This window comes from Adiantum capillus-veneris, chromosome 27 (genome assembly GCF_014529385.1).
Source record: "Adiantum capillus-veneris isolate H3 chromosome 27, ASM1452938v2, whole genome shotgun sequence".
Classification (NCBI taxonomy): Eukaryota; Viridiplantae; Streptophyta; class Polypodiopsida; order Polypodiales; family Pteridaceae; genus Adiantum; species Adiantum capillus-veneris.
In genome coordinates this window covers 84,330,830-84,356,563 of record NC_140957.1, presented here as the reverse complement: position 1 = coordinate 84,356,563, position 25,734 = coordinate 84,330,830, and the positions used below count along the sequence as shown (strand labels likewise).

At 44.8% G+C, this 25,734-nt stretch overlaps 1 protein-coding gene across 2 annotated transcripts in view; it reads left to right on the top strand.

Annotated features, from left to right (window-relative positions):
- Window positions 1–25,734, top strand: part of LOC147422299 (trafficking protein particle complex subunit-like protein) — a 66,462-nt gene that overhangs the window by 14,663 nt on the left and 26,065 nt on the right. For both annotated transcript variants that reach the window (XM_086503688.1, XM_086503687.1), the window contains exons 2-4: window positions 14,763–14,827; window positions 17,008–17,122; window positions 17,214–17,337. In XM_086503688.1, coding sequence (XP_086359814.1) covers window positions 14,763–14,827; window positions 17,008–17,122; window positions 17,214–17,337 — 304 coding nt within the window. The remainder of the gene's footprint in view (window positions 1–14,762; window positions 14,828–17,007; window positions 17,123–17,213; window positions 17,338–25,734) is intronic.

Sequence of the window (25,734 nt, the reverse complement as noted above, 5' to 3'; positions counted from 1 at the left end):
TTTGGTGCTGTCGCGATTGATTCTTGACTTGGAGTGTTCAAGTCTGTTACAGTGGTATCAGAGCACGGCCGATTTCTCTTCTACAGGAAATCCGATCCCCAAATTTTTTTCCGCGGCACCTATGGCTTCACGCAAGGATCAGTCGACTCCCTTGCATCTGGAGATGCGGGCAGGGATCACAACGAAGATTTCGGTAAAGAGTATGGCCCGCCTCGGCCTACTCAGGCGGAGCAGCGAGAGATGGAGCGTCGCGAGTTGATCAGCGATGCAATGAAGATGATGCTCAATTTTGTGAAGGACCCAAAATTTGCAAAATATAAGAGCGAGACTTCTTTTCAGGAAGTGCATGAGCAGTGGCAGAAAACCACTACACCATCCACGAAACTCACTCTCAAGAAATCTTCTGCTCACAAGAAATATTCAGAGAAGGAATTAGAAGAGGTGGTTGATGCACAGACCGCCCAGCTTTTTGACGCGTAAAAGAAAGCCAAAAAGCACGGCAAAAATCAGAAGAAAAGCACTGGCTTCCCGGGATATTTGGATCGTCAGTCAACTTTTGACAAGGCAAAGAAACAGAAGAAGCGTGCTCGATTTGAAGGAGTACCCAGTTCTTCTTCTTCTTCTTCTTCTTCTTATGACAGTTCTTCTAGCTCTTCAGATTCGAGCGAAGAAGACAGAAAAGGTAAAAAGCGAAGCAAGAAACAAAGCTTCGGAAAGGGCAAGAAAAAGGCAAAGAAGACTAAATCTCGCCTAGAGACTGACAGTTCTACTGAGGACTTGTCTACAGACAGCTCAAATTCTGATGATGGAAACTTCTATGCGAACAAGAAGAATTTTACAAAGCCAACCAGTATGACTTTCTTGAAGATAAAAGCAAGAAAGTCCGAGAGTTTAAGGAAGGTGACCACTCGATCAAGTTTGATACCTTTTCAGGATACTCAGATGCTTCGAAGGCTTTGTCGTTTATACAGCAGTTTGACATTGCTTTCGCGGGAGGACGCTATTCAGAGCACTCCAAAATTCGGAGAGTTACCTCTTACCTTAAGGGGAATGCTCGTACTTGGTGGTCCACGCTTCTTTTAAACAAGACTGCGCCAGTTAAATGGCTGAAATTTAAAAAGCTTTTAATTTCTTCTTGGTTGACGCAAGAATATGAACGAGTACGAGCTGCTTGGAACCATTTTTGGATGACCAAGAAAGATACAATCAGATTCTGGAGCTCTTTTCTACCCTCTTGATTCAAGAAGATCTTGTTCAGAGAACAGATTGAGCGGTTCGCCTTGGGTCTACCTACAGAGATCCGAGATCACTGCTTGGAGCAGAAGTCAGCTTCTATTCAGGAGTTGATGAGTCATGCGAAGCGGGGCTTTGCCATTCACTCTGGCAGTCTGACCTACCCCACAGATGAGAACATGACACATCGACCGAACAGACTTCTGGGAATGAAAGTAGAAAGGAAAAGAGCAATCCAGAGAAAAAGGATGCACGACCCAAGCTTACTTCTGAGGAGAGAGCTCGCTTCATCAGAGAGGGGAAGTGCTTTGGATGCGGGGAACATGGACATATCTCCGCGAAGTGCCCTAAAAAGGCACAAAAAGAACAGAATGATAAAGACGACGACGGGCCTGAGAGTTCGAGAGCAGTTGAGGAACGTGGCAGGAAAGGCAGATAGAAAAGCAGAACTGGTACCACATGGCGTGGGACCTGCATCGAATCTAATGAATGAAAGTACAAACTTTGCCGCTTTTGGGGCAAAGTGAAGGATCAGGAAGCTCTTTGGAAGGAGCCAAGGCCAACTTCTTTTCACTTGGAATTGGCGGCTCGATTTGGAAATTACGCCCGAGAGACTGACGCCACAGGCGGAGGTAGTTCGACTGGCACCCGGATGGGATGTTGCCATTACACCAAGCATTGGCAAACTTCGTTTGCAATGACAGGGGTGTTAAGGGCACGCGAGTGACGTTCTACTCAGGATCCCTTGGTACCACAAGAACTACGCTGTGGTTGACTATCGGGCCGAGAAAGCGACTTTGATAAATGAAGGGCTCAGAGAATTGTACTTGATGAACTTCAGTTTCTTTACTCATTCTTTTGGGAGAGAATTGAACGATGGATAAAGGTTGAATATGTTTTGACCTGATCGAAAGAATGCCAAGATTTTTCTCCACACTCATGCCGATTGCTTTTTAGAGGGCCTGAAGATCAGACCATTGACTTGATACCTGGAAACACGTCACCGAACCGGCCACCTTACCGTGTGAGCCGAGTACAGAATGAAAAGATTATGAACCCAGTGAAAGACCTCTTGGAAAAGGGTCTTGTCCAGCCTAGTACTTGACCGTACTGCTCTCCATTGTTGCTGGATTTGAAGAAAGACGGATCTTGGAGAATGTGCATCGATTATAGAGCTTTCAACAAAATCACCATCAAGAATAGATTTCCGATTCCTAGGATCGATGATATACTCGACAGGTTACAGGGATCCTCGTGCTTTAGCAGGATTGATCTGAAGAGTGGATATCATCAGAGTCCGAATTGCGACGGGAGACGTCTACAAGACAGCCTTCTGGACTACTTTTTGGATTATTTGAGTTTTTGGTGATGCCTTTTGGCTTAACCAATGCTCCTACGACATTTAACCGGATGATGGAAGGGATTTTTCGAGAGTACATGCTATTTGTTGGCACTTTCTTTGATGATATCATTGTTTCTCCAAGAATGAGGCAGAACACAGACATCATTTGCTTCAGAGACTTTTTGGGACACTTTGTCTCAGCAACAGGAGTGCAAATGGATCCGGCCAAGATAGACACTATCTGTGATTGGCCCAATTTGAAGAATGTCCATGAAGTTGAAAGCTTCTTGGGACTGTGTTCGTACTACAGACGGTTCATTCGAAAGTTTGCAGAGGTTGCTTCCCCTTTGCATATCTTGATACAGAAAGGAGTCCCTTTCTCATGGGGATCCATAGAGGTGACCGCCTTTCAGACATTGAAAGAGAAATTGACTACAAGACTAGATTTGACTTTGCCGGACTTGCAGAAGTCATTTGAAGTATTTTGTGATGCTTATGGTCATAGTCTGGGTGTGGTCTTGATGCAAGAAGGCCATGTCATTGCTTACGAGAGCTCTATTGTTCTCTAGGCCAAGATGACAGCACAGATTTATGAGAAAGAGCTTTTGGTGGTTATCCATGCTCTTACTCAGTGGCGGCATTACCTACTCGGAGCGGATTTTACTGTCTTTACAAACCATCAGAGTTTGCACTACTTCTTGTCACAGAAGCAGCTTTCGGAAAAGCAGATGCAGTGGGCGAATATCTTGTCAGAGTTTCACTTCCAGATTGTCCATGTGCAGGGACAGAAGAATGTGGTGGCAGATGCTTTGTCTCGGAAGCCGTTGGTTCTGGCTATTTCCGCGATGCATCATAGGAGCTTCGAGGATATGGTTGATCAGTATGCCACAGATACAGATTTTGCAGATATTTTCACACGGATATGGGATGGGGAGACAATAGCTGGATACTCCCTTCGGGAAGGCTACTTGATGAGAAAGACTATGTTGTGCGTTACACAGCCATTGCGGGAAAAGGTTATGACTGAATGCCATTGTCCACCTTTTACGGATCACTGCGGCATTTGCTACCACCATGAAGGGGTAGAGAGATACTTCTTTTGGCCGAGACTCAAAAAGGATATGGAAGAGTTTGTGCGCAGTATGCCAGAAGGTCAAGTTTGACAGGCATAAGGCACAGGGATTGTTCCAGTCTTTACCCATATCCACCCACCCATGGGAAAGTATTGCAATGGATGTCATTTTTTATCTCCCGGGAACACAGAATGATCACGATGATTTTCCGATTACATGGCACGTCTGAGACGATTGTCTCCGACAGAAACCCTAGATTTACGAGTTTGTTTTAAAAGGCAATTTGGGAGAACATGGGCACGCGGTTGCAGTTCTCGCCATCGTTTCACTTGCAGACTGACGGGCAATCTGAGATTGCCAATTCAGTGGTTTTAGATTTATTGAAGTCTTGTATCTCGGATCAGAAGACTCAATGGGAAAAGAACTTACCTTTGGTGGAATTTGCCTACAATAACACGATACACTCTTCGACGGGGAAGACGCCATTTGAGATCGTTGAAAGCGCTGCGAAGGTTCCATCGTTCCTGAGCACGAAAGATTAGATTTTTGAAGTCGATGAATATTCGCGAGATTTGGATACGGCTTTTGCCAAGGTTCGCGAGACTTTGCAGAAGTCTCAAGAACGACAGAAAAAGGCAGTGGATCGCCATCGTCGCGACTTGAAACTGAAGGAGGATGATTGGGTGCTCTTACGTTTTGAGAAGGCACGCCCACGAAAGAAAAAGGGAAAGGAGAGTCTTTTTCCGAAGCTTAGTATGCGATACTACGGACCTTTCCAGATCACTGAAAAGATAAATGATGTCTCCTTCCGATTGAAATTGCCAGATACTTGGAGGATTCACAATGCATTCCATGTGAGTCTCTTGAAACCTTTGAAAGGTGATGTGCCTGATGATGGGGAGCTTGATGAGCAACCCGAAGTGGAAGAAAACGAGGAGATCCTTGTTCCTCAACAGATTTTGGCACATAAGGATATGAAGACTAAAGGTAAAGTCCGAAGGCGGTTCTTGGTTAAGTTCAAGAACTTTCCTGCATTTGATGCAAAGTGGATGGAGGAGGAGGACCTAGCAGATACTCCTGGGATTGTGAAACTTTACCTGGATGTTTTGGTTTAGCGTAGTCTACTCCAAGCGGAACCCAGAAATTCAGCTTGACCGAAGATCTGGTGCAGTGGGATGCACAAGAGGGGAGTTGCTCCGCTCCTTTGTCAACAGATGCCTTGATTTTGATACTAAAGTCACTAATGTCTCTTTGAGCTTCAGGGATACTGAGAGCTGACAGTATTTTGCTGGATGACTTTATGAAATGGAATTTCTGATAATGATACTGATTTGTTCTTGACTTCTTTTGAGTGCAGGAACTGATAGACGAAATGACTGCAGCATTTTGGTTTGATTGATCTCGAATAGACATGGTTGCAATAGGGGTTAGTCAATCGGACATCGATGAGGTCCGGATTGGACCTAGATGTGATTGCTAGCTACATTGCCGATAAATCATGGTCTAAGATCCGAATGAATGTTGAATGTCATGTGATGTCCTGTGATGTTTGGTGATGTCCTGTGATGTCGTGTGATGTGACTGTCGATTTTGTACATGTGCTAGATGTGTGTTCCTAGTACGTAGGTACTAATAGTCAGTGTCTGCTAAGACGGTTTATGGCTTTTGCCTGTTTTACAGGCGTAATCGCGGTCGATTACAATGCTTTCAAGAGGGAGGTATGTCACAAAGTGATGACGTGGCTACGGACAGCAGAAACCCTAATTTATGCTAGAAACCCTAAAATTCCTGCAAACCCTAATTTCTGCCAGAAACCCTAATTTTCGAAAATCACGGAGATGGAAATTTAAAAAATAAAAAATAAAAAAAATTGAGCGACGCAAATCCTAGCTTTTTGCTACGCAAGGATTTTGGATGAGAGAAAGAGAGTTGAATTGCTTTATTTTAACTCTTATTGAGAGAGAGAGAGAATTTGCTTTTGCTTTCAAGCTTTTGGGGCTCTGCTTTTGGGCATCCCTTGTAACATTTAAATATGCGGTGAGGGCCTCACTTCTCAGAGCATCTGGACGCAGAGTCTGAGAGTGAAACCCTAACCGCTCTCTTGTACTTTGATCACTGATTAATATAGAAAGAAATACCGAAAGGGGTGCCAGTCTTTGGGGCCAATATCTCTAGGCACAGAACTCTGTCGGGCCAATGCAAATCTATTGTGATCTGTGAATTGTTTTGAAGTGGTTATTTGGTGCTGTCGCGATTGATTCTTGACTTGGAGTGTCCAAGTTTGTTACAGGGGTTCTTTGGAACTAGGCTCCGGAGCCAAGATCGGTTCTTTGTGATCGATCGAATCTGCAATGAGGTTAGCTTGACCAAAAAAAGTAGCAACTAAACCATCATCCTTTTGAACAATCACATCTTTTGTCCTGCAAATCATCATGCTCGTGAATAATCACATCTTGATCATGCAAATCATCATGCTTATCATTATCATGCAAATCATGTGTCTAGACTGAGAGAGTCTCCTTCTCCTGATTCTCTTCAATCTGCGCCTGCACATTAGAGAATAGTAGGACAAACTCTTGCATGCGTTGATCTGTTTGCGCTTCACGCTCTAACCGTCTTTCTTTGCGCTCGCGAGCCAATCAAAGGCATGTAGTTGGCCTCTCAAAAGCATGGCACCTCAAGCTGTCACAAAAAATACGGAAGCGTAAATTGACTTTTAATTGCACTTCAAATACTGAAGAGAATTTGGAGAGAGAGACAGAGAGAAAGCTTGACAATTTATTGGGGACCAGAAGATGGATTGGTTCCCCCCCCCATAAAGAGAATATGTTTATTACTAGGGGAGAGTCTTTACAAGCATAGGAACAGGGCAAAAGTCCGTCCTCTATTCTTTGTTTGTTCCTTTTCTACTTTTGCTTAAGAGAGTGATAAAAGTACTCTTTGATTACTGAGAGGATTTTCCCTTTGCTGTGAGATTTTGGGAAGCTCTTGTAAGCGAGAGTCTATCTTCCACAAAACTCCACGGAAGCTCTCCAAAATGAAAGTTCTACATATAATATGAAAATGTTACCTGAGTACGTTCCAAAGCAGAAATAGAGACCTTTTTTGCGATGGAATCGCACCAAACTTTGTGTACGCGTAGTATAGGTAGAGAAGAAATAGATTCTATGAGTACTTTGCTGAAATTCACCCTAATAGAGGTGATTAGGGGCTGAAAACAGAGAATTTGCAGCAGCCAGGCGTGAGAGAAAGAGAGTTTCCTTCTACTTTTTGCGATGAATCTTCTCCCACATCAACCTATGATCAAGAGAAACCTTGTTCTATGTGATGGGAGCTCCAGGATTCCACATACACCACAAGGACTGATTCTCAAGCTTCAATGGAGAGCTCTGGTGCGTAGAGCACGCTCACTTTTTTGGGGGGGGGGGGGGGGGGGGGGTAGGTGCACGGCCAACAGTCTCAAGTGAGAGAGGAGGCACTCTTATAAAGCCAGCAAGAAGAGGGGGCGCTAGAGGATGAGGGAGGGTGAGAATGAGAGTGAGAGAGTCACTTTGCATTGGCAAGTGTGCCAAGTCGCACACTTACTTAATAACTTAAAAACCATTCAACTTTTCACTCACAACTGCACACATGAATGCTATTTATGAAAACATCAGTTGCTGCCGACACAATGCAGTACTAGCACTGTACTGCACTGCTCATGCATTACCTATTCACACTTGTCCGGCCATTTGGTCCGGCACAAACAATTAAAATGAATTTAATCGACTTATCCTAAGGCCTTAAAAGTAATCCAGGCCTTAGGATTACTGTTCTAAGGGCCCCATCTCATTCCTGTGCTCGCACTGATGCGTGTAATTTTGTGAGCCTGAAATTTGAGGCTACTGTCTACCCCTTATTGAAGACCCGATTTCCCAATCACTAGGGCTTCATGGTATTTTCTGCTAGGGTCTCCTTAAGGTGCTCTGGCCCAAGTTTGGGTGCACCTGAGGCCCTAGAACTGCTAGTTCTGATGTGCACACAACTAATTAGATAACTATTTTCTCGTAAATAAATTAATAATTTACAAAGTCTGACATTGTTACATCTCTCTTGGTTCTAAACAGTTGACTTTTGACTTCAGTTGTAGAGCATCAACATAACTGTGCAAGATGTCTGGGTAGTCCTTGAGATTGGACTTAGTCATCCACTTTGCACCTAAAGGGGTGTAATTCTTGAACTTCGCTAAATACTTTCAATGTAGGTCTCCCGGACTTTAATTGCCTCTCAGAGTGGTGTATTATCTATTCTGGTAGAAGGATTTCCTCAGTCTCTTCGACCTCTGGAGGATCTTCTTGTACTGGAGCCACTGGAGGAGGACCAACATATGGTTGGAGGAGACTTACATGAAAAGCATTATGGATGCGCCAATGAGAAGGCAAATCCAATCTAAAGTTACTTCATTGACTTTATCGGTAATCTTGAAAGGGCCGTAAATTCTATGGGAAAGTTTTACAACCTTCCCTTTTCTGACCTGCTTTTTCAATCTAGCTTTCTCAAACTTAAGTAGGACATATTGTCTTTCCTCAAGATTGAGATTTCTTCTGTGCTTGTCTGCTTTTCTGTTTTGTTGCTCGAGTACGAAGAATTGCTTGCTTTACTTGTTGGTAGGCTGTATCAATATTGCGCACAAATTCATCTCCGGCAAAGATGTTTTCTTTGGTAACCATAATAGGAAGTAAGAGTGGCTTCCCATAAATATTTTCGAAGGGAGCTTTACTAGTTGAGGAATGTATGGTATTATTATACGGAAACTCAACTAAGGGTAAGTATTGTTCCCATTCGGATTTTCTTTCCGAAACATAGCACTTGAGAAGGTCTAAAATAGTGGCATTAATGATTTCGCTTTGACCATCTGTTTGAGGATGATAAGCTGATGAAAAATCAAGCTTAGTTCCTAAATTCTCGAATAGTGCTTGCCAAAATAGACTATTCATGCGAGGATTTCTATCGCTAACAATAGTCTTTGGTAATCCATGATGTTTAAAAATCTGAGCTAGAAATATTCTAGCCATGTGATCAGCTTTGATTATCTTCTTAATTAGAAGGAAATGTGCTTGCTTACTGAATCTATTTACTATAGTCCAGATTGCATCATTTCCATTCTTGGATCTAGGTGGTTGAACGCCAAAAGCCATCACTATCGACATATCCAAAACGAGGAGGCACGTGACAAAGCATGTCACGTGTTAGGCATAGGGAGTGGCTGAAGCTTGCCATAAACTTTATGTCTGTCATATTTCACTTTTTGGTATACTAAACACTTGCGTACATATTTTTCAATGTCCGCCCGGAGCGTTGGCCAAAAGAAATATCTTTCGATGGCACTAGTGGTAGCAACAATTCCCCGACGCGCGGCATAGGGAGAATTATGCATTGTTACAAGGGACGGGGGGGACGGGCCCTAGGGCCGGGGAACGGCCGTAACCGGGCCGGGAACGGCTGGGAACGCAGAGGGACGGACGGAAAACGGGCCGGACGGGCGGGTCGCAGGGGGGACGGACTGGGGACGGCCGGGGCTGGACGGACCGGACGGGGACGGCAGGGGTCGGATTCAAAAAAGTGACTGTTTTTGACCGTTTGCAACGGCTCTGTGCAGCCCCAACTGCCATATTTTTTAAACCTTGGCCCTTGGGAGGCTATAAAAGGCTCCCTTGGGCCTCTTAATACTCATAGTCTCAATGCTCAATGCTCATTCCATTTCCCTCAAGCTCAAGGCTCAAGCTCATTCCATTTCCCTCAAGCTCAAGGCTCAAGTTTGAACTTTGAAGCTCTCCTCTCCCTCTTCTACCCACTTTGAAGCTCTCCTTTACTCTCTCTCCACACAAGCTCTCCTCTAACCCTTCTAACTTCTAAGCTCTACTCTCTCGAGTCTCTCCACCATCATGTCATCTCAAGCCAACTCCACTTCTCAAGCCGCTTCTTCTCGAAGGAGGCCCGCCGTGCAAACGTGGTCGTGGTGGGATGAAGTCGACTTTAGCTCGCGTGGCAAAGGTGGCAGTGCAAGACCATGGACGTGCAAGCTATGTCTATACAAGAGATCGGGTGGTTCAAACAAAGTGCGAGCCCATCTTCTTCATGAACCCGGTCACGAGGTGAAGTTTTGCCCTCATGTAGCTCCCGAGAAGAGGTTGGATCTTCTTGAGAAACTCACGGTGTATGAGGTTGCGGAAGCGGCCAAGAGGGGCCGTTTTGTTGCCGTTGATCCCTTCGCCACGGCGACACCGCGAGAGCAAAGGGAAGCCAACCTTGACGACATCTCTCGAACCTTCAAGAGCCATGGATCTACACCGTCCTCTTCCCTTCCGCATCGCCAAACCACTCTCAACGAAAATTGGAATCCTAAATTGAAGGAAGAGGTAGATAGGTCGGTTGCCCGATTCTTCTTCCACGACCACATTGCCTTCCATGCTTCGCGGTGAGTTTCCCTTGGCATATGCACATTGCAATCTTCCATTTTGTATTCATAATGGGTTATAATTTTTGGACTCTCTATACTAACGCAACATACTCTATTTTGTGTGGATAGGTCTCCATACTTTCGAACCATGGTTACGAAAATAGGGGAATATGGCTCCTCTTATGTGCCACCTTCATCGGAGAGGCTTCGCACCACCCTTCTTGACAAAGAGAAGCTTGCCGTGGAGCAAGCGGCCCAAGCAACAAAGGATTTGTGGGAGACCAATGGCGTCTCTCTTCTTGTAGATGGATGGAGCGACACCCGCAAGCGGTCCATCCACGGGGTGGTGGCCTACTCTCGGGGGGAGATGTACTTTGTGGAGTCACATGATGCATCCGATAGTGGCAAGGCCGCCGAGATGCTTGCTGCGGAGTGGACAAGCACCATAGAGATCACCGGCCCGGAGAATGTCCTTTGTATGGTTGCAGATGGAGAGGCGTCAAATAGGGCAGCCGGAGCTATCATTGAGGGCATGTATCCTGGCATCCATGTCACATTTTGCATGACGCATTGCCTCAATAACCTCCTCAAGGACATAGGGAACTTGTCATGGATTTCACCCACCATTGGTGACGCCTCTCGAATTGTCTCCTTTGTGCTCAACCATCAAAAAGTGCGCCATGAATTCTCAAAGAGGAGCCAGTTGTCTTTGCTCAAATATTCAGAGACAAGATTTGCATTCAATTGGCTTATGCTAGGCCGCTTGTCTACATGTGGCGGAGCCTTAAGGGGCCTCTTTCTCAGTGATGAGTTCCAGGCCATGCCGGAGTCTACATCAGCAGTAGGATTGAAATGCCGAGAATGGGCCGACGACGCCGCTTGGTGGGAGGAGGTGAAGACTCTTGGCGCCATGGTCAAGCCTATTCTACACCTACTTCGAGTGGTGGATGGCTTACAGCCATGCATTGGCAAAGTCTACGAAGCCATGGATCGGATGATAGAGGCACTTGAGAAGCTTGTGCCTGACCCTGTTCAGTATGCGGAGATTCATGGCTTGTGTGAGTCGAGGTGGAATGGATACTACTCTCCACTTCATGCGGCAGCTTATGTGCTTGACCCTGAGTTTCAAGGAAGGCGTCAAGAGACCGACAAGGAGGTGAGCAAAGGATGGCGGCTTGCATTGGAGCGCCTTGAGCCTAGCAGTGACATTAGGCGCAAGATTAGAGACGAGCTACTCAACTACAGGCAAAAGAAGGGCTCCTATGGATGTGTAGATGCACAGCTTGATCGCAACAAGATTGGCTCGGTTTTGTGGTGGGAGGACTATGGAGGAGATGGCCCACATTTGCAGCGCTTGGCTGTTCGTGTCCTTAGCCAAGCATGTACCACTAGTTGCTTGGAGCAACTATGGAGTGTGTACAGCCACATTGCCTCTAAGAAGAGGAATCGCCTTGGCGTTCAGAGGGCCAATGATTTGGTGTTTATGAGCGCTAACTTGCGCATGCTTGCCAAGAGCATCACACACAAGGCAGATCCTTTCACTGAGTGGGAGATGGCACAAGAGAATCCATCTATGGCCGATACTCTTTTGGAGGAGCTAGAGGAGGATTTCGAGCCTCAATGCGAGCCTCCCGAGCCGGAGCCCTCATACGTTGCTGACGACCTCGACTACGACGACGATGTGGAGATTCAGCAGGCGAGCACTTCTTGAGTTTGATGATCATTGATCACTCGACTCTCGAGTCTAGACTCTTGAGTCTACGACTCTACCTACTACATAGCCCTTTGTACTTTTTGTTATCCTTGAGGCCTCAGGCTTGTCCTAAGTCCTTTAGGCTTTTTGACTCTTGAGCCCTTGTGGCATGCACTTCTCATTTTGTATCCATCGATCATCGATGTTTTATTAGCACATTTCAGCCTATATGACTCGTGTTCTTTGGTCTATTTAGTGTAAATTTATGGTCAAAGTGATGCTCTATGTGTGTGGCATGTGTGTAGGTCAAAAAATGCCAAAAAAACTCTCTTTTTTTTTTGCCGTTCCGACCCCCGTCCCCGTTTCCTGACTTTTGCCATCCCGACCCCGTTCCCGACCCCGACCCGCCGTCCCATGTAACTATGGAATTATGTGCTTCATCCATTACCTTCTGTCTTAAGGGCCGAGCTATTCATATTGCTTGTTGATGATATAGTGTATCATCCCTAATAGAATAGCTGACCTTGAATGACCAGCTTGAAGATCTGCCCAGATTGTAGCGAAGTCTAGATCTTGAGGATACATCTCACTGAGAGATTCTAGTTCCTCATGATAAATAGTTGTCATTGCATTGATCTTTGGACGCCTGGATAGAGCATCTACAACTGCATTCTTTGTTCCAGAAGTGTGTAAAATCCGAAAATGGAACATTGAAATAAAGTTGGCCCATCTCATCTGCTTTTCTGTTAACTTTCTCTGTGGAGAAAGTAGCGAAGGTTGATGATCTGTCTTGATTATGAAATCAGCTCCTAAAAGATAATGTTTCCAAATGGAAAGAGCATGAACTACTGCCATTAGCTCTTTCTCATAAATGGAAGCATGCATCTTTAAGGCGCCAACTTTCATAGGCTATGGCGTGACCCTCTTGGTTCAAAATTGCTCCTACACAATCTTTAGATGCATCGCAGTACACCTCGAAAGGTTTGCAAAGATTAGGGACGGTGAGAACAGGTCCATGACTGAGTAGATATTTTAGCTTTTCAAAAGCTTTGTAAAGGACCAACTATGGCGGCAAAGGCTCGTATGAAATGCCAATAATAGGAGCAGAGGCTGAGAAAACTTTATACGTCATGTTCTGTGGTTGGTGTAGGCCATTCTACAACTGCTTGAATCTTATCATGGTCCATTCTCACTTGGTTGTGAGATACTATATGGCCCAAGTAGTGAAGTTATTTTAGAAAGAACTCTCTTCTTAGCATTCACAAATAATTTGTGTTTGAGTAATTCTTCAAACACTAATGCGAGATGCTTATAGCGTTCTTCTTCCGTCTCTGAGAAGTTTAGGACATCATCGAAGAACTCCTGTAAATCTTCTATATGAATGGAAGATTCTATCCATCATTCTGTTGAAGGTGGCTAGTGCATTAGTAAGTCCAAAAGGGATCACTAAGAATTCATACAACTCGAAGGTTGTTCTAAATGAAGTCTTATGCACATCCTGAGGAGCTATGCGGATTTGATGATATCCGCTCTTCAAGTCTATACGACTAAAGACACTTGCTCCTTGTAGCTTATCAAGAATGTCATCAATCTGAGGGATTGGGAATCAATTCTTGATTGTGTTCTTGTATAAAGATCTATAGTCTATGCACATACGGAATGTGCCATCCTTTTTCTGTACTAACAAGACAGGTGAACAATATAGAGAAGTGCTAGGCCTTATTAGACCCTTCTCCACAAGTTCTTAACGTGCTTGAGGATCTCCTCTTGCTACATTAAATTGACTCTACAAGGGGGCTGATTTGGAGGAGAACTTCCTAGGATCAAATCAATTGTATGATCCTCAAGTTTAGAAGGTGGGAGTTCATTTGGAAGTTCATCCGCAAAACAATCTTCAAAACTTATTGGTAACTCAAATTCTATTTTGCTCTAAAGAGGAAGAAAGTTGTGAAGAAGACACATTTCTCTCTCTCTCTCTCTCTCGCAAAAATTAAGTACGCTGAAACACACTTTCTCATTGCTTTTTTTATTGCAATGTGATTGGCGATGGGAATACGCCAGTCACCTGCATCCGCAAGTACAATATATTGCTTTCCTTTATGATCAAAGGATAAAGTTTTATGAACATAGTCAGGAATGGGATACATCTTTTAGTGCCAAGGCATTCCCAAGATGACATCACATCCTTCAAGTGAAGCTAGTAAGAAAGACTGTTGATCTTTGTAGTCGTCGACCTTTAAATTCAACTTCCCTATGATTGGAGTAGAACTAGAGTGTTGCCTTTGAAAGTAGATGCTGCTTGAATAGAAACTCCAAAATGGTTGGGTTGTAAATTGAGATCTTCGGCTAACTTCGTAGAAATGAAGTTATCGCCTAACCCTCTAGGTCTTCAGTGGCTTGTCACATCAGCAGTTTGTGACAACATCTCTGTAATTGTGGCTTTTGCAAGGTTGTCGATTGCTGCAAGGTGGAGCTTCATGGTCACAAGTAGTTGCAATGGGTTGTGGTTGAGTTCTACACCCACTATTGGGAACTGATTACGTTAGTGGGGATGTTGTAGTATTTAGTCAATACTATGCATGCTGAAGCTAATGGTTATATTGTCTTATGGGTGCCTACCGTGAGTCTATAGCTGCACTTTCCTTAATAGGTGAATTTGGGCTCTTCCTGGATTCATCTAGGTATATGTGGTTTGAGTTTTTATTTGGAGTGACTGTGGTTTTATTTGATCAATCAACCTGCGAGCTGGGATGACGTTTGAAGTGATTAACACCTCCTTGGTGGAAGTAACTCTTTCTTGATATGTACAAACGATGTTCATTTCTCACAAGCACGATGATGGAAAAAGTGGGGCAACTCACTTTTGAATTACTGTATGGATCTGGATGTAATTAGGCAGAAAAGGTGTGGTTGAATAATTTACTTATTGTATATTTTTATAGCAATTAACAAGTTTTTGTTTCTTTGTCTGTGCTGGACCAGAAATATGATGCGTGGACGGAATACAAAGTTAATCGTTGTAGTAGTCCAACCAACAGTTTCAAGTGGTAAGTGACCTTGCCAGTGTGTCATGCTCTCTATTTGTGATTAGGTGCATGTAGGCATCAGGCAAGTAGTGGATGAAATGATGCTCCCATCTTAAGGAAACGGGACCTTTCTTGGTTGCCGATATTGGTCTATTGTTGGTGATAAAATACTATTCACCTGCAAGTTTTGTTACGCAACATGGTTTGCTTGAAAGAATTATTTGGATTCCTGAGATGGACTTTCTTTCACTAGCAAGGTTTGTTTTAGTTAACACTGACTACAAAATAATTTTTTTTCTAGATTATTCTCTGAGTCATATGTATACCTTGCAAGTTGTCTCCTTTATATGTATTGTTCTTGGTGTTTCTTTGATGTCTGTTGGCCAAACCCAGAAGTATAGGACTGAGTAGCTCTTGTCAGGGTCTGAATCGTGGGTGACTGTATGAAGCTTTCTGCCATGAATGATGACCCGCGTGCTCTGCCCTGAAGCTTGGCAGCCCTGCATTTTGTCGCCACCCTTGCCGAGCTTGCTCACCTCTGGACCTGCCTCAGCCCTGCATGCTGTTGCCACTGCCCTGGCTCAGCCTGCCTGCGACTGCAGCTGAGGTCCGACAGCCCTCATTGATGCCCATTGGCCTACTGCCCGCCATCACACCCGCTTCCACTGTTGACCTACACTGCCCTTGCATTGGCTGCACTCACTTATCTCGACCCTTGCCCCCGCACCCCTTCAATCCTAGCTGCTGCTCCTTGTCCTTGGCCCTACCGCCCACCATCACACTCACTTCCACTGTTGACCTACACTGCCCTTGCATTTGCGCACTCGCTTATCTTGACCCTTGCCCCTGTGCCCCTTCGCTCCTGGCTGCTGCTCCTTGTCTGGTGGCTGCTCCTCCCGCAAGCTATTTGAATCAAGCTCTGCCCCACTCGCTCCTCATCTTGTCCGCTAACCCAAACCCTTTCAGGCTTTCTGCCATTGGTTAAAGCCAATAGGATGTATATTAGCTTCAACCATCAACGGCATGGTGTTGCCCAGTTTCAAAACCATCACTTTCACTTGGGTAGAGAGAAAATGTGCAGGACTTGAGAGTCTGCATTGTTTTAACTTTTAACGGGTAGGTTTAAGTGCTTTGCAAGGTCATTGATCTTCCAGGCAAACGAGGGCCTTGGTCATCCAGTAAGCGCCAACCCGTTGAACAGGGTAGTGTACCAGCTGCATATCCTCTCATAAGCTGAGCATCTGCATGCATAGTGCTCCTCACTCTGTACCAGTGCTGTACCTAATCTGTAATTTCTCTCAGCTCTGGGACTTTTTCTCAAGAGAGAATGTAAAAGATCTTAGAGAGAAAATCTTCCAGGAGAGAGAGAACCGTTTTCCAGAGTAAAAATAGTTTAAAGAGAGATATCAGCACTCTCTAGAGAGAGGAAAGATAATCTAGAGAAAGAGCTTTCGCATGATCATTCTGGTATTCAAGGAGAGCTACATCTTTTTTTGGTATCGGTTCGAATCTGCTTATAGACTGGATGCAGAACACGCTGGCTTCTCAATCACCAGGGTCCAACGTTTTTTGGAACATCTAAATTAATTCAATACAGGGCTTTATAATTCTTTGAGATTGTTGTGGTTCAAGCTCTCTACATTGATACGGTGCCAAAAGAGCACCTGGCAGATTTATGTCAGCGTCACACAGGTATTGCAGGTTTATCGCTTGTATTGTACACTTTTAGGGATTTCCCCAAGGATTATGTATACTTTTGTAATTTCATTTGGGGTTTATCTTCTGCTATCGTTTGTTTGCCTTCGGGCAGATTTGAGAGTAATATGAAGGGTCTCAAACCCACTTTTTCTTGCAAAAGAGAAGCAGTGAAAGAAATTATCTTCTAGCTAGATCAATCCTCAAGTGGATACAAACAAGGACATAAATGATTCTCCATCTAATGGCCTACCCCACCCTGGTCCCCACGATAGGGCTGATGTGGAAGCCAAGGTCAACCTGACAGGAAATATGTGTGTCATACGTGCCGCCTGGGAGAAACTGGATCAGATACACAGTTTCAGCGAGGAGGTCTAAAGTCCACAAGTGCTTTTTTCAAGTCGCGGTGCATGTTCAGTTTGTCGCTTTGATAAATATGTCTCTTTGATCAATGTTTGAAGTTAAGACTCTGGTGTCTAGGTCACCTAATTTTTTAAAATTTCCAGGGGATGCGGTGGAAGAGCGCATGATGACTCTAAGGAAGCGTGCTGAAGTTAATGCCAAGTGTTTTCTCACTTTTATCAGTCAGGAACCGTCAGAACAGAAGCGATCACTTGCAAGGTTGGTGACAAGTATGGCATGTCTTTGTCAAGTCCATGATGTTAAAAGTATGATCCTGCAATTTATGCTGTTATATGCCTTTCCTTTACAGGCTTGGAAACATTCTGGGTGAACTGGTGACTCTATTTTATAAAGATGAAGGTCGAAGGATTAAGCTTCGGATGGAGACAAAAGCCTTCAGCTCAAATGAATTGAGTGTTCGCTACAACTTCAAGGTATGCTTATTATACCTTTTCAATCTCAAGTGCAATCAGCTTCTATTCACCTTTGGATGTTGAAACCGGCCCGTGGGGCAGTAGATGTTAGCTTTCACCCGATTCTTTAACACTTGACTATACGACACGAAGCAATGACTTAAAAGGAACCTATAACTGGGAATGGAATCACACTTCAAAACAAAAGCACGGCCAGGAAGCTAGAATGCTCCCAAGCAGACAGCGACCCCTGTAGGCCCCAAAGGTTGGCGCCCCTTTCGGTATTTCTATATTCTTTAACAGAGGGAATAAAAACCTGTGATTTCCTACAAGCTGCCCCGCATAATCCGGGCTGAATTGCACCTGTTTTAGCCCGATTTGGCAGCATAACTGTACTAGGTCGCTTCATAGTCAGTATCCCCACACAATAGAGGGCTTTCTCGACGCATACTGACACTTTGCAAAACCTGGCGAGAATCTGCAGCACGTTGAATTCTCTGTTTTCTGCCCCGAAAATGCGCTAGATCACCTCTATAGCGGTCCCTTTGCGTCCCCGAACCTCCTGGGGGTATTAGGGACCGTTTAGGGCCGAAACCCTAAACCTGCAAAAATACACAGCAGGCTGTAATTCCCTGTTTCGGGCTCCGTTTCGCGTGCCAGTCGCATCCGTAGCAAGTCCTCGAGCTCCCGCACCTGTAGGGCTACTTGCCCTTTGAATCGGACAAGATTTTGCAGGTGAAACCTCTCCGAATTCACCTGAATCTGCGGGGATTAGCCGCTAGCTAATCGAGTACCTGTGCAAGAGGCTCTTGCCTTGGCAATCGCGCATGAACCCACACAACTGTACATTGGTCAAATGAAAAGCCCACTAGAGGGGCATAACATACTGCTCATAGGGGAGAGAGAGAGCAATGCGTAGCGTGCAGGGCATCACTCCTGGCACTGCACTGTACATAAGAGGGGAAGGAAGCACTCCATAGCTCTTAACCTGCGACAAAAGCCTCCCAGCTATAAATTCAGCGCTACCTTCTCTTGCATGAGGAAAGTGCACAAAAATGTGCCACTTGGCGCGTTTACAAGCCATTTCCCGTTTCGGGGTTGCCGCAGAGTAATAAAATGTTCCCCTTGTCATACCGGAGGTAATGACACGAACACATTTTCAGGTCCAAAATAGCAGTTCCCTAGATTTTAGGAGATACTTTCATGGCACTCACATTAGTCATCTACCATTAATCACCACTGGAACCACATCGAAAAGTGCAATGTCGGCCAGCTATCAGGTGATTTACACTCTTAGCCCCACCGTGGCTAACCTTAGTCCATTTGCCCAACTTCAGTGCTCACTGGCCGTCTGGCCTAGACTCTCACTGTCTGCCTCACACCATGCAACTCGGGCATTGGCATTTCCAGAGGGGTGCTTTAAAACAAGTCAAATAAAATTTTCCCAAAAAGAAATCAACAAGTGAAGTTGCCACAGACTCGTGACATACCCCCCCTTTTGAAATCGCGAACGTCCTCGTTTGTACAGCACTTCGTGGACACCGTATCACGGCTGTCAACCTTTTCGTGTGCACACACCTGGTTAACATGGTACGAGACATACATGCTCATAGTTAACACTCTTGTGTATTCAACACTTGTTAACTCATGTATGGTCTACCTGTGAGACTGTTTCATTGACATAGTGGATAGCTTTCACACTGTGCCACTGGCTTTAATAGAGTCCATAACTTTTAGTACACTTCGAATCCTTTCAAGCATAATAAACCAGCAGTTTAAAAATGCGTAACATGTACTCATTAGAAGCAATTGCTGTACTCTTGACAACTGACTAGACATACTTACTTCTATAGCACTGAACAAACTTTTGGACAAAACTTTTATTCCCCAAGGGCAATTGCCAAGCAGGGTACACTTCTATTTCACTAAATCCATAGATACATGAGAAGTGCTAGCTCCTGGATCACTCCCCTCTAGAACAGGTCTCTTTCCTTTTGACCTTTGCTCTTCTTGAGTTGGAGAACATGTAGGTGGTAAACCAAAGGCTTCAAGGTAGAGCTGCAATACATTTGGTGACTCTAACAGTTCACTCTCTTCCATCCACTTTGCATCCATAGGTGGATAGTTCTTGAACTTCACCAAATATCACCTTGTAACCTTGCCTTTGACTTTTCTTTCCTTGTGTGCCATGATCTGTTCTGGGACCAAAATTTCATCAAGCTCTTCAACTTCTGGCTGCTCTTCAACTGGCATATCCTCTGGCACATCACCAATAAATGGTCTGAGAAGACTCACATAAAAAGCATTGTGAATCTTCCAGTTCTCAGGCAATTTCAGCCTATAACTGACGTCACTGATCTTCTCTGTTACTTGAAAAGGCCCATAGTAACGCATACTAAGCTTTGTAAAGAGACTTTCTTTACCTTTTTGCTTCTTTAAGCGTGCCTTTTCAAACCGCAACAGTACCCAATCACCAAGTGAAAACAACAATTCACGACGGTGGAGATCAGCAATTTTCTTTTTCTTTGCCTGTGTCCTCTCAAGGGCATGCTTTATCTTCTGGTACATTTCATCCATATTCTGTACATATTGATCTGCTTGAAAGATCTTTTCCTTGGTATGCAAAATGGGAGGAACTTTCACATGACCTTTGACAATTTCAAAAGGTGCTTTGCCTATTGAAGAATGCGCTGTATTATTATACGCATATTCAACCAACGGCAAATACTGCTCCCACTTCGCCTTGTGCTCTGACACATAGCGCTTAAGCAGATCCAAGACAGTAGAATTTGCCTCTTTTGACTGCCTATCTGTTTGTGGATGAAACGACGATGAGAACTTAAGCATAGTGCCCATATTCTCAAATATGCCTCTCCAGAATAGACTTTTCATCCGTGGATCACGGTCACTGACAATCGACTGTGGCATACCATGGTACTTAAAGATATTGTACATAAAGAGACGTGCCATCTGATCTGGTTTTATCTTCTTCCTAACAGGAATGAAATGAGCTTGCTTGCTGAAGCTGCAAATAATGGTCCAGATTCCATCGTTTCCTGTCTGTGTTCTGGGAAGATCGAAGATAAAATCCATAGCTATGCTTTCCCATGGTTTATCTGAAATCGGCAATGGTTGTAACAGCCCTAGTGCCTTTTGCTTGTCAAACTTAACCTTTTGGCAAATCACGCATGCTCGCACAAAGGCATCCACATCTCTCCTCAAGGTAGGCCAATAAAAGAATGTTTCCACCGCTTTCACTGTAGCATCTATACCACGATGCCTTGCATACGGTGGGACATGACTCTCTATCATGACCTTATGTCGCAATGGCCTAGTGACACAGAGTCTGCCATGCATCATCATAAAACCATCTCTGAGGAGGTAGTGCTCATGACATTGTCCTTCCTGTAACGATTCGAAGATCCTTGCAAAATCTTCGTCGCTCGCATACTGTTCCTTCATGTCATCAAGCTCATGATGGTAAGGAATTGACATAGCTGAAATTTGTGGCTTTCTTGATAGCGCATCGGCCACAACATTCTTCTTGCCTTCCACATGCACAATCTGGAAGTGAAACATGGAGAGAATGTTTGCCCATCGTATGCTTTTCCGATAGCTTTGACCGTGTCAGAAAGTATCGCAAGGTTTGATGATCCGCTTGGACAACAAAATCAGCACCCAGCAGATAGTGTTTCCAACTTAAGAGCGCATGAATCACAGCTAGTAACTCTTTTTCATAGACTTGCATGGTCGTCTCTGGCCCTTGCAAGATTGTGCTCTCATAGGCTACTACCCTCCATCTTGCATTAGCACTGCACCAATGCTACTACCACAAGCGTCACACTGAACCACAAATGACTTCCTGAGATCTGGCAAAACAATGACGAGATCTGAAGTCATCTTTTCCTTTAGGAGATTAAAAGCTAAAATTTCTTTCTGGGTCCATCTGAAAGTGACCTCTTTCTTTTGCAAAGCATGTACAGGTGAAGCAATCTCTGCAAAGTTGCGAATGAATCTTCCGTAGTAAGAACATAGCCCTAAAAAGCTACGGACATCATGCACAATCCTTAAAGCTGGCCATGTCTTGATTGCTTCCACCTTCGCAGGATCCATTCGGACACCATCCTTTGACACAATGTGTCCGAGGAAGTGGATCTCTTCCAAGAAGAACTCGCTTTTCTTGCCATTGATAAGCAATCTGTTCTTGCGCTACTCTTCGAACACAATGGTCAGGTGAAGCCTATGCTCCTCTTCATTCTTCGAGTAGACTATCATGTCATCAAAGAATGTGCCAACAAAGTTCTGATATGGACGGAAGATCCTATGCATCATCCTATTGAACGTAGCAAGAGCATTCATAAGACCAAATGGCATCACTAAGAACTCGTAGAGACCAAATGTCGTTCTAAATGAAGTCTTGTGTACATCCTCAGGCCTAATTCGAATCTGATGGTACCCACTTTTAAGGTCGATCGTGCTGAAAATGCCGCACCCTCTAGGCGGTCAAGAATATCATCAATCCTTGGAATAGGAAACCTATTCTTGATGGTATTCTTATTTAACGCACGGTAGTCAATACACATGCGCCACGAGCCATCCTTTTTCTATACTAAGAGCACTGGAGAGCAATAGGGTGATGAGCTAGGCTGAATCAGCCCTTTCTATAAGAGCTCCTCCACTTGGCTCATAATCTCTTTCCGTTGCGCCTCACTAACCGTATACGGTGGCCTATTTGGTGAGCTACAACCTGGCACCAAATCAATCGCATGATCCTCGGGCCTCTCCGGCGGTAGTTGAGACGGTAATGAATCAGAAAAACAGCCATTAAACTTTTGCAAAAATGCTAACCTGTCTTTATCTAACACAGATAAATTTGATTGGCAACTATCTAAAACATCACGTGCAAAAACCAAGTACGCAGAAAGATGATTCTTATTACAGAAGTGATAGCAGAAGCAGATACAATAGGGACCGACTCTCCTTTTAGCTTTACATCCAAGATGTGAGTTTTTCCCCTATGCTGTACAATGATCTTTTTGTTGTAGGCATCCAAGACTCCATGCACTCGGAACATCCACGGGATCCCCGACAAGACATCACATCCTTCCAGTGGTATGATGTAGAACTCTTCTCTATCCACGTACGACTGAATATGCAGAGGCAGCTTTCCAATGATGGGAGTAACGCACTCTGAGTGGCCAAGACATGCCAATCCTGCCTCTGCAGTATACCCCATCTCTTTAGCTCTGATGCCCAGTTTCATAGCTAATTCTGGCATGATAAAGTTCGCTTTGGCACCTGGATCAAAGAAGATAAGTGCCATCTGGTCTCTAACTTGCATCTGTACTAGGCCTGTCGCCCAACATGTCTGGCACTAAACGTGCCGAGGGCATAGGCTTCTTTCCTTTCCTGTCCTCTTTGTCATCTGAGTCAGCTGGCCTTTTCTTTTGTGGACAGTTGGTTGCAAAATGACCAGTCGGCTCGCATATAAAGCATTTGTTTTGAGCCATCAAGACCTTTTCCTCGAGCGTCTTACGCATAAAAGGCTTCCTTTTCTGCTTCCTTGCCTGTGCTCTAGAAGTCTTGGCTGAACCTTTGCCTTTATTGAACCTAGGTGGCCCCTTTAGGAGCCGCTCTCGTAAAGGGCTGCTTTGCTGAATTTTTCTTTTGCTGCCCTCCTTTCTCATTCCTCGGAAATCCACTGTCTTCTCCTTTCAACAAGGCAAGACCAGTGTTAGCAACTTCCATAAGTTGAGTGAGAGTAGCCACTCTGTTCTTGGTACATTAATCGCGAAGCCCTTTAGGCAACCCACAACAGTACTCTATCTGCTCTGTCAATGGCACAAATCTGTAGGAGGTCACTGAGAGTAACGCTTTACAGAACCTCCTATTGTACTCCAGCAAGCTCTTGCATATAGCCGAAGTAAGTTGGTGCCAATGTGTCATGACGTTAGCTTCAAATTCATATGACAGCCAAGTAGATGCAAACATTTGCTTGAAGTAAACCCAAGTGGCGGGTGCCTGTCCTTGCATTAACAATGTCGTCCACCATGTGAGCGCATTGTCCTTTAAGAAAGTGGCAGCTTTCCTGACTTTAGAAGCTTCTGTAAAATTCCCTCCTGCATAAGCTGTATCAAACTGTTGGAGGAAAGTAAGAGCCTTTGCTTTATCCTCGAAGCCACTAAAGGTGCTAAACTTCACAGCTGCACCTCCTTCTTTGTATGGTTTTGGCTTCTCTATTGGCCCCAAATTGTCATAGGGAAGCGTCTACAGCATGGGCACTGTAGTAGGGACCATCTGTGCCCCTTGGTCATTGAGATTCTGCATCAAAGGTGCCATATCTGGCTGCTGTCCAGAAAAACCAGCCATGCCAAAATTGACCTGTGGCACCCCAAACTGGCCCTGATTGTTCTGAACGCCTTGCTGCATGCCAATGTTACCATACATGGGGTTTGGCGTCATGCCATGCATACCCCCAAACACTGTTCCAGGCATGTACTGCTGATTTCCAGGCGCATAACCAGCCATACTTTGGAACACGGATCCACCCCTGAAATACCCAGGATGTACTGTGGGTGGTGGAAAAACCTGACGCATTGCGTGGAGACTGGTTCCCTGTCCATTCAATGCAACATTTTGACCCTGAAAGGTGGCGGGCTGAACCGGCAAAACCTGTGGGGTAGGGATCCTCGCTACGTGTTCATGGTCAGGAGGGACCTGTCTAGGAGCCTGACGTGACTCCGCAACATGTGAATGCTCCCTATCTTGCTCAGTCGCATGGGGGACCTGGGCTTGAGTCTCAACGGGCTCTGTACGCTGAGGGCATTCCTTGCCTGCTGTGACTTTAATGGTGCTTGCAGATAATCCATAAACTTGGGATTCTGCACCAACTGAGTGAAGACATTCATAGCAGCAACTAATTGTGTCCTGAACGCATTGTTAGGTGCAACGGAATAAATGTTTGCGCTTTGCTCAAGATGAGTGCTCCGAACTGTGCTCAAGATTCTTTTTGTTCTTATGGAAGGTAGAGCCTTCCGTTCTTAATGAGAGAATGCTATGATCACAAACGAAGTGAATGGACACTGTGCGTGCAAGTGTATGAGACTGAGAGATAGAGAGAGAAGAGAGATAAGACACCAGAGACGTTGTAAAACCCTCCTTCGAAGGCCCCACTCTCGTCGGCGAGAGTGGTCTACTTATGATTGCACAATCTGGTACAAATGGAATGCATGGGACTGATGCAAGTCTAGGCTATGTCGGCGATGACGACGGTGATGACGAAGTCGACCTAATGGCTGAAATCTGCAATCTTTTATTTGCTGTCCAAAAACGCTATGGGCTGAAATCTGCAAATCTTCTATTTGCTGAATTCTGACTCTATGTCGATGACGATGTCGATGGCGACGATGCGACGACAATGCGCTGAAAACGCAGATGCTGAAATCTGCGTTTTCTGGCCTGAAACTGTAAACCTTGCGGAAACTGACCGTGCGGCGAGGAACTGCTGCGGGAAGGTGAGATCTGCGAGGTTCGGGACTTGATATGTGGGTACTAATTGCTGAAAACTGAAAATGCTAATGCTCCTTGACTTCCCGTCGCGGTAAAGGTGCAAAACGCCAGGGCTGATCTGCAACCAAAAACGCAGGGCTGAATTTTGGTCCTGTCGCCGGGATTCTGCAATGCAAATAGCTGGGGCTGATGTGCAATGGAGAAAACTCCAGGCTGTCCTTGGCTAAAAAGGTAAGTCTCCTGCTCGGGGGGTTCTGCTAAGAAGTTGTATGTTGAGCGTGGAGCTCTTGCTGCCTCTTCTGCCAAATAGTGCTAGCTCTAGTTTGCTTATATACAAACTTAGCAAAATTGCCCTACCTACTTTTGTTGGAAAGTCACTTAAATTAATAAGTGAAAAATGTCAAAAATAGGGAAAATAGGCTAAAATCACTTGAAAAATCCCCTAATTGATTCTGATGGGAATGCTTATGATCATGCTGTGTGCAACCAGAGGATATGCATCTATGCTAAGTGACTGGGCATGCACGGTCTACGAATAGACTCACAAAAGTGCCAGATCACTTCTAAATCTAGACTGACTGAACCCTGATCATGCTGTAGCTTGTCCACAGACACATAGGGTTGGATGTGTCACGTGACATCCCCTCCTTTTCAAAGTGAGGTACTGGTACCGAACTGTATGGCGTCGAGGGAGATCGTCAATAGCATCCGGAATCTTGGAAGGGACTCTTCGCCGGCCCACTCTGATGTGTGGGTCGTGCGGTACTTGAACTTCATAAAGGTCTGCAACACTTGCTTCTTTGGGCCGCGCTGAAAGCGACACAAAGTCATCTTCAATGCTTCAACTTCGTCTAGAGTCGTGCTTCTTCCATCTTCAAGAATCTCCATGGCTAAAACTTCCTGAAACCA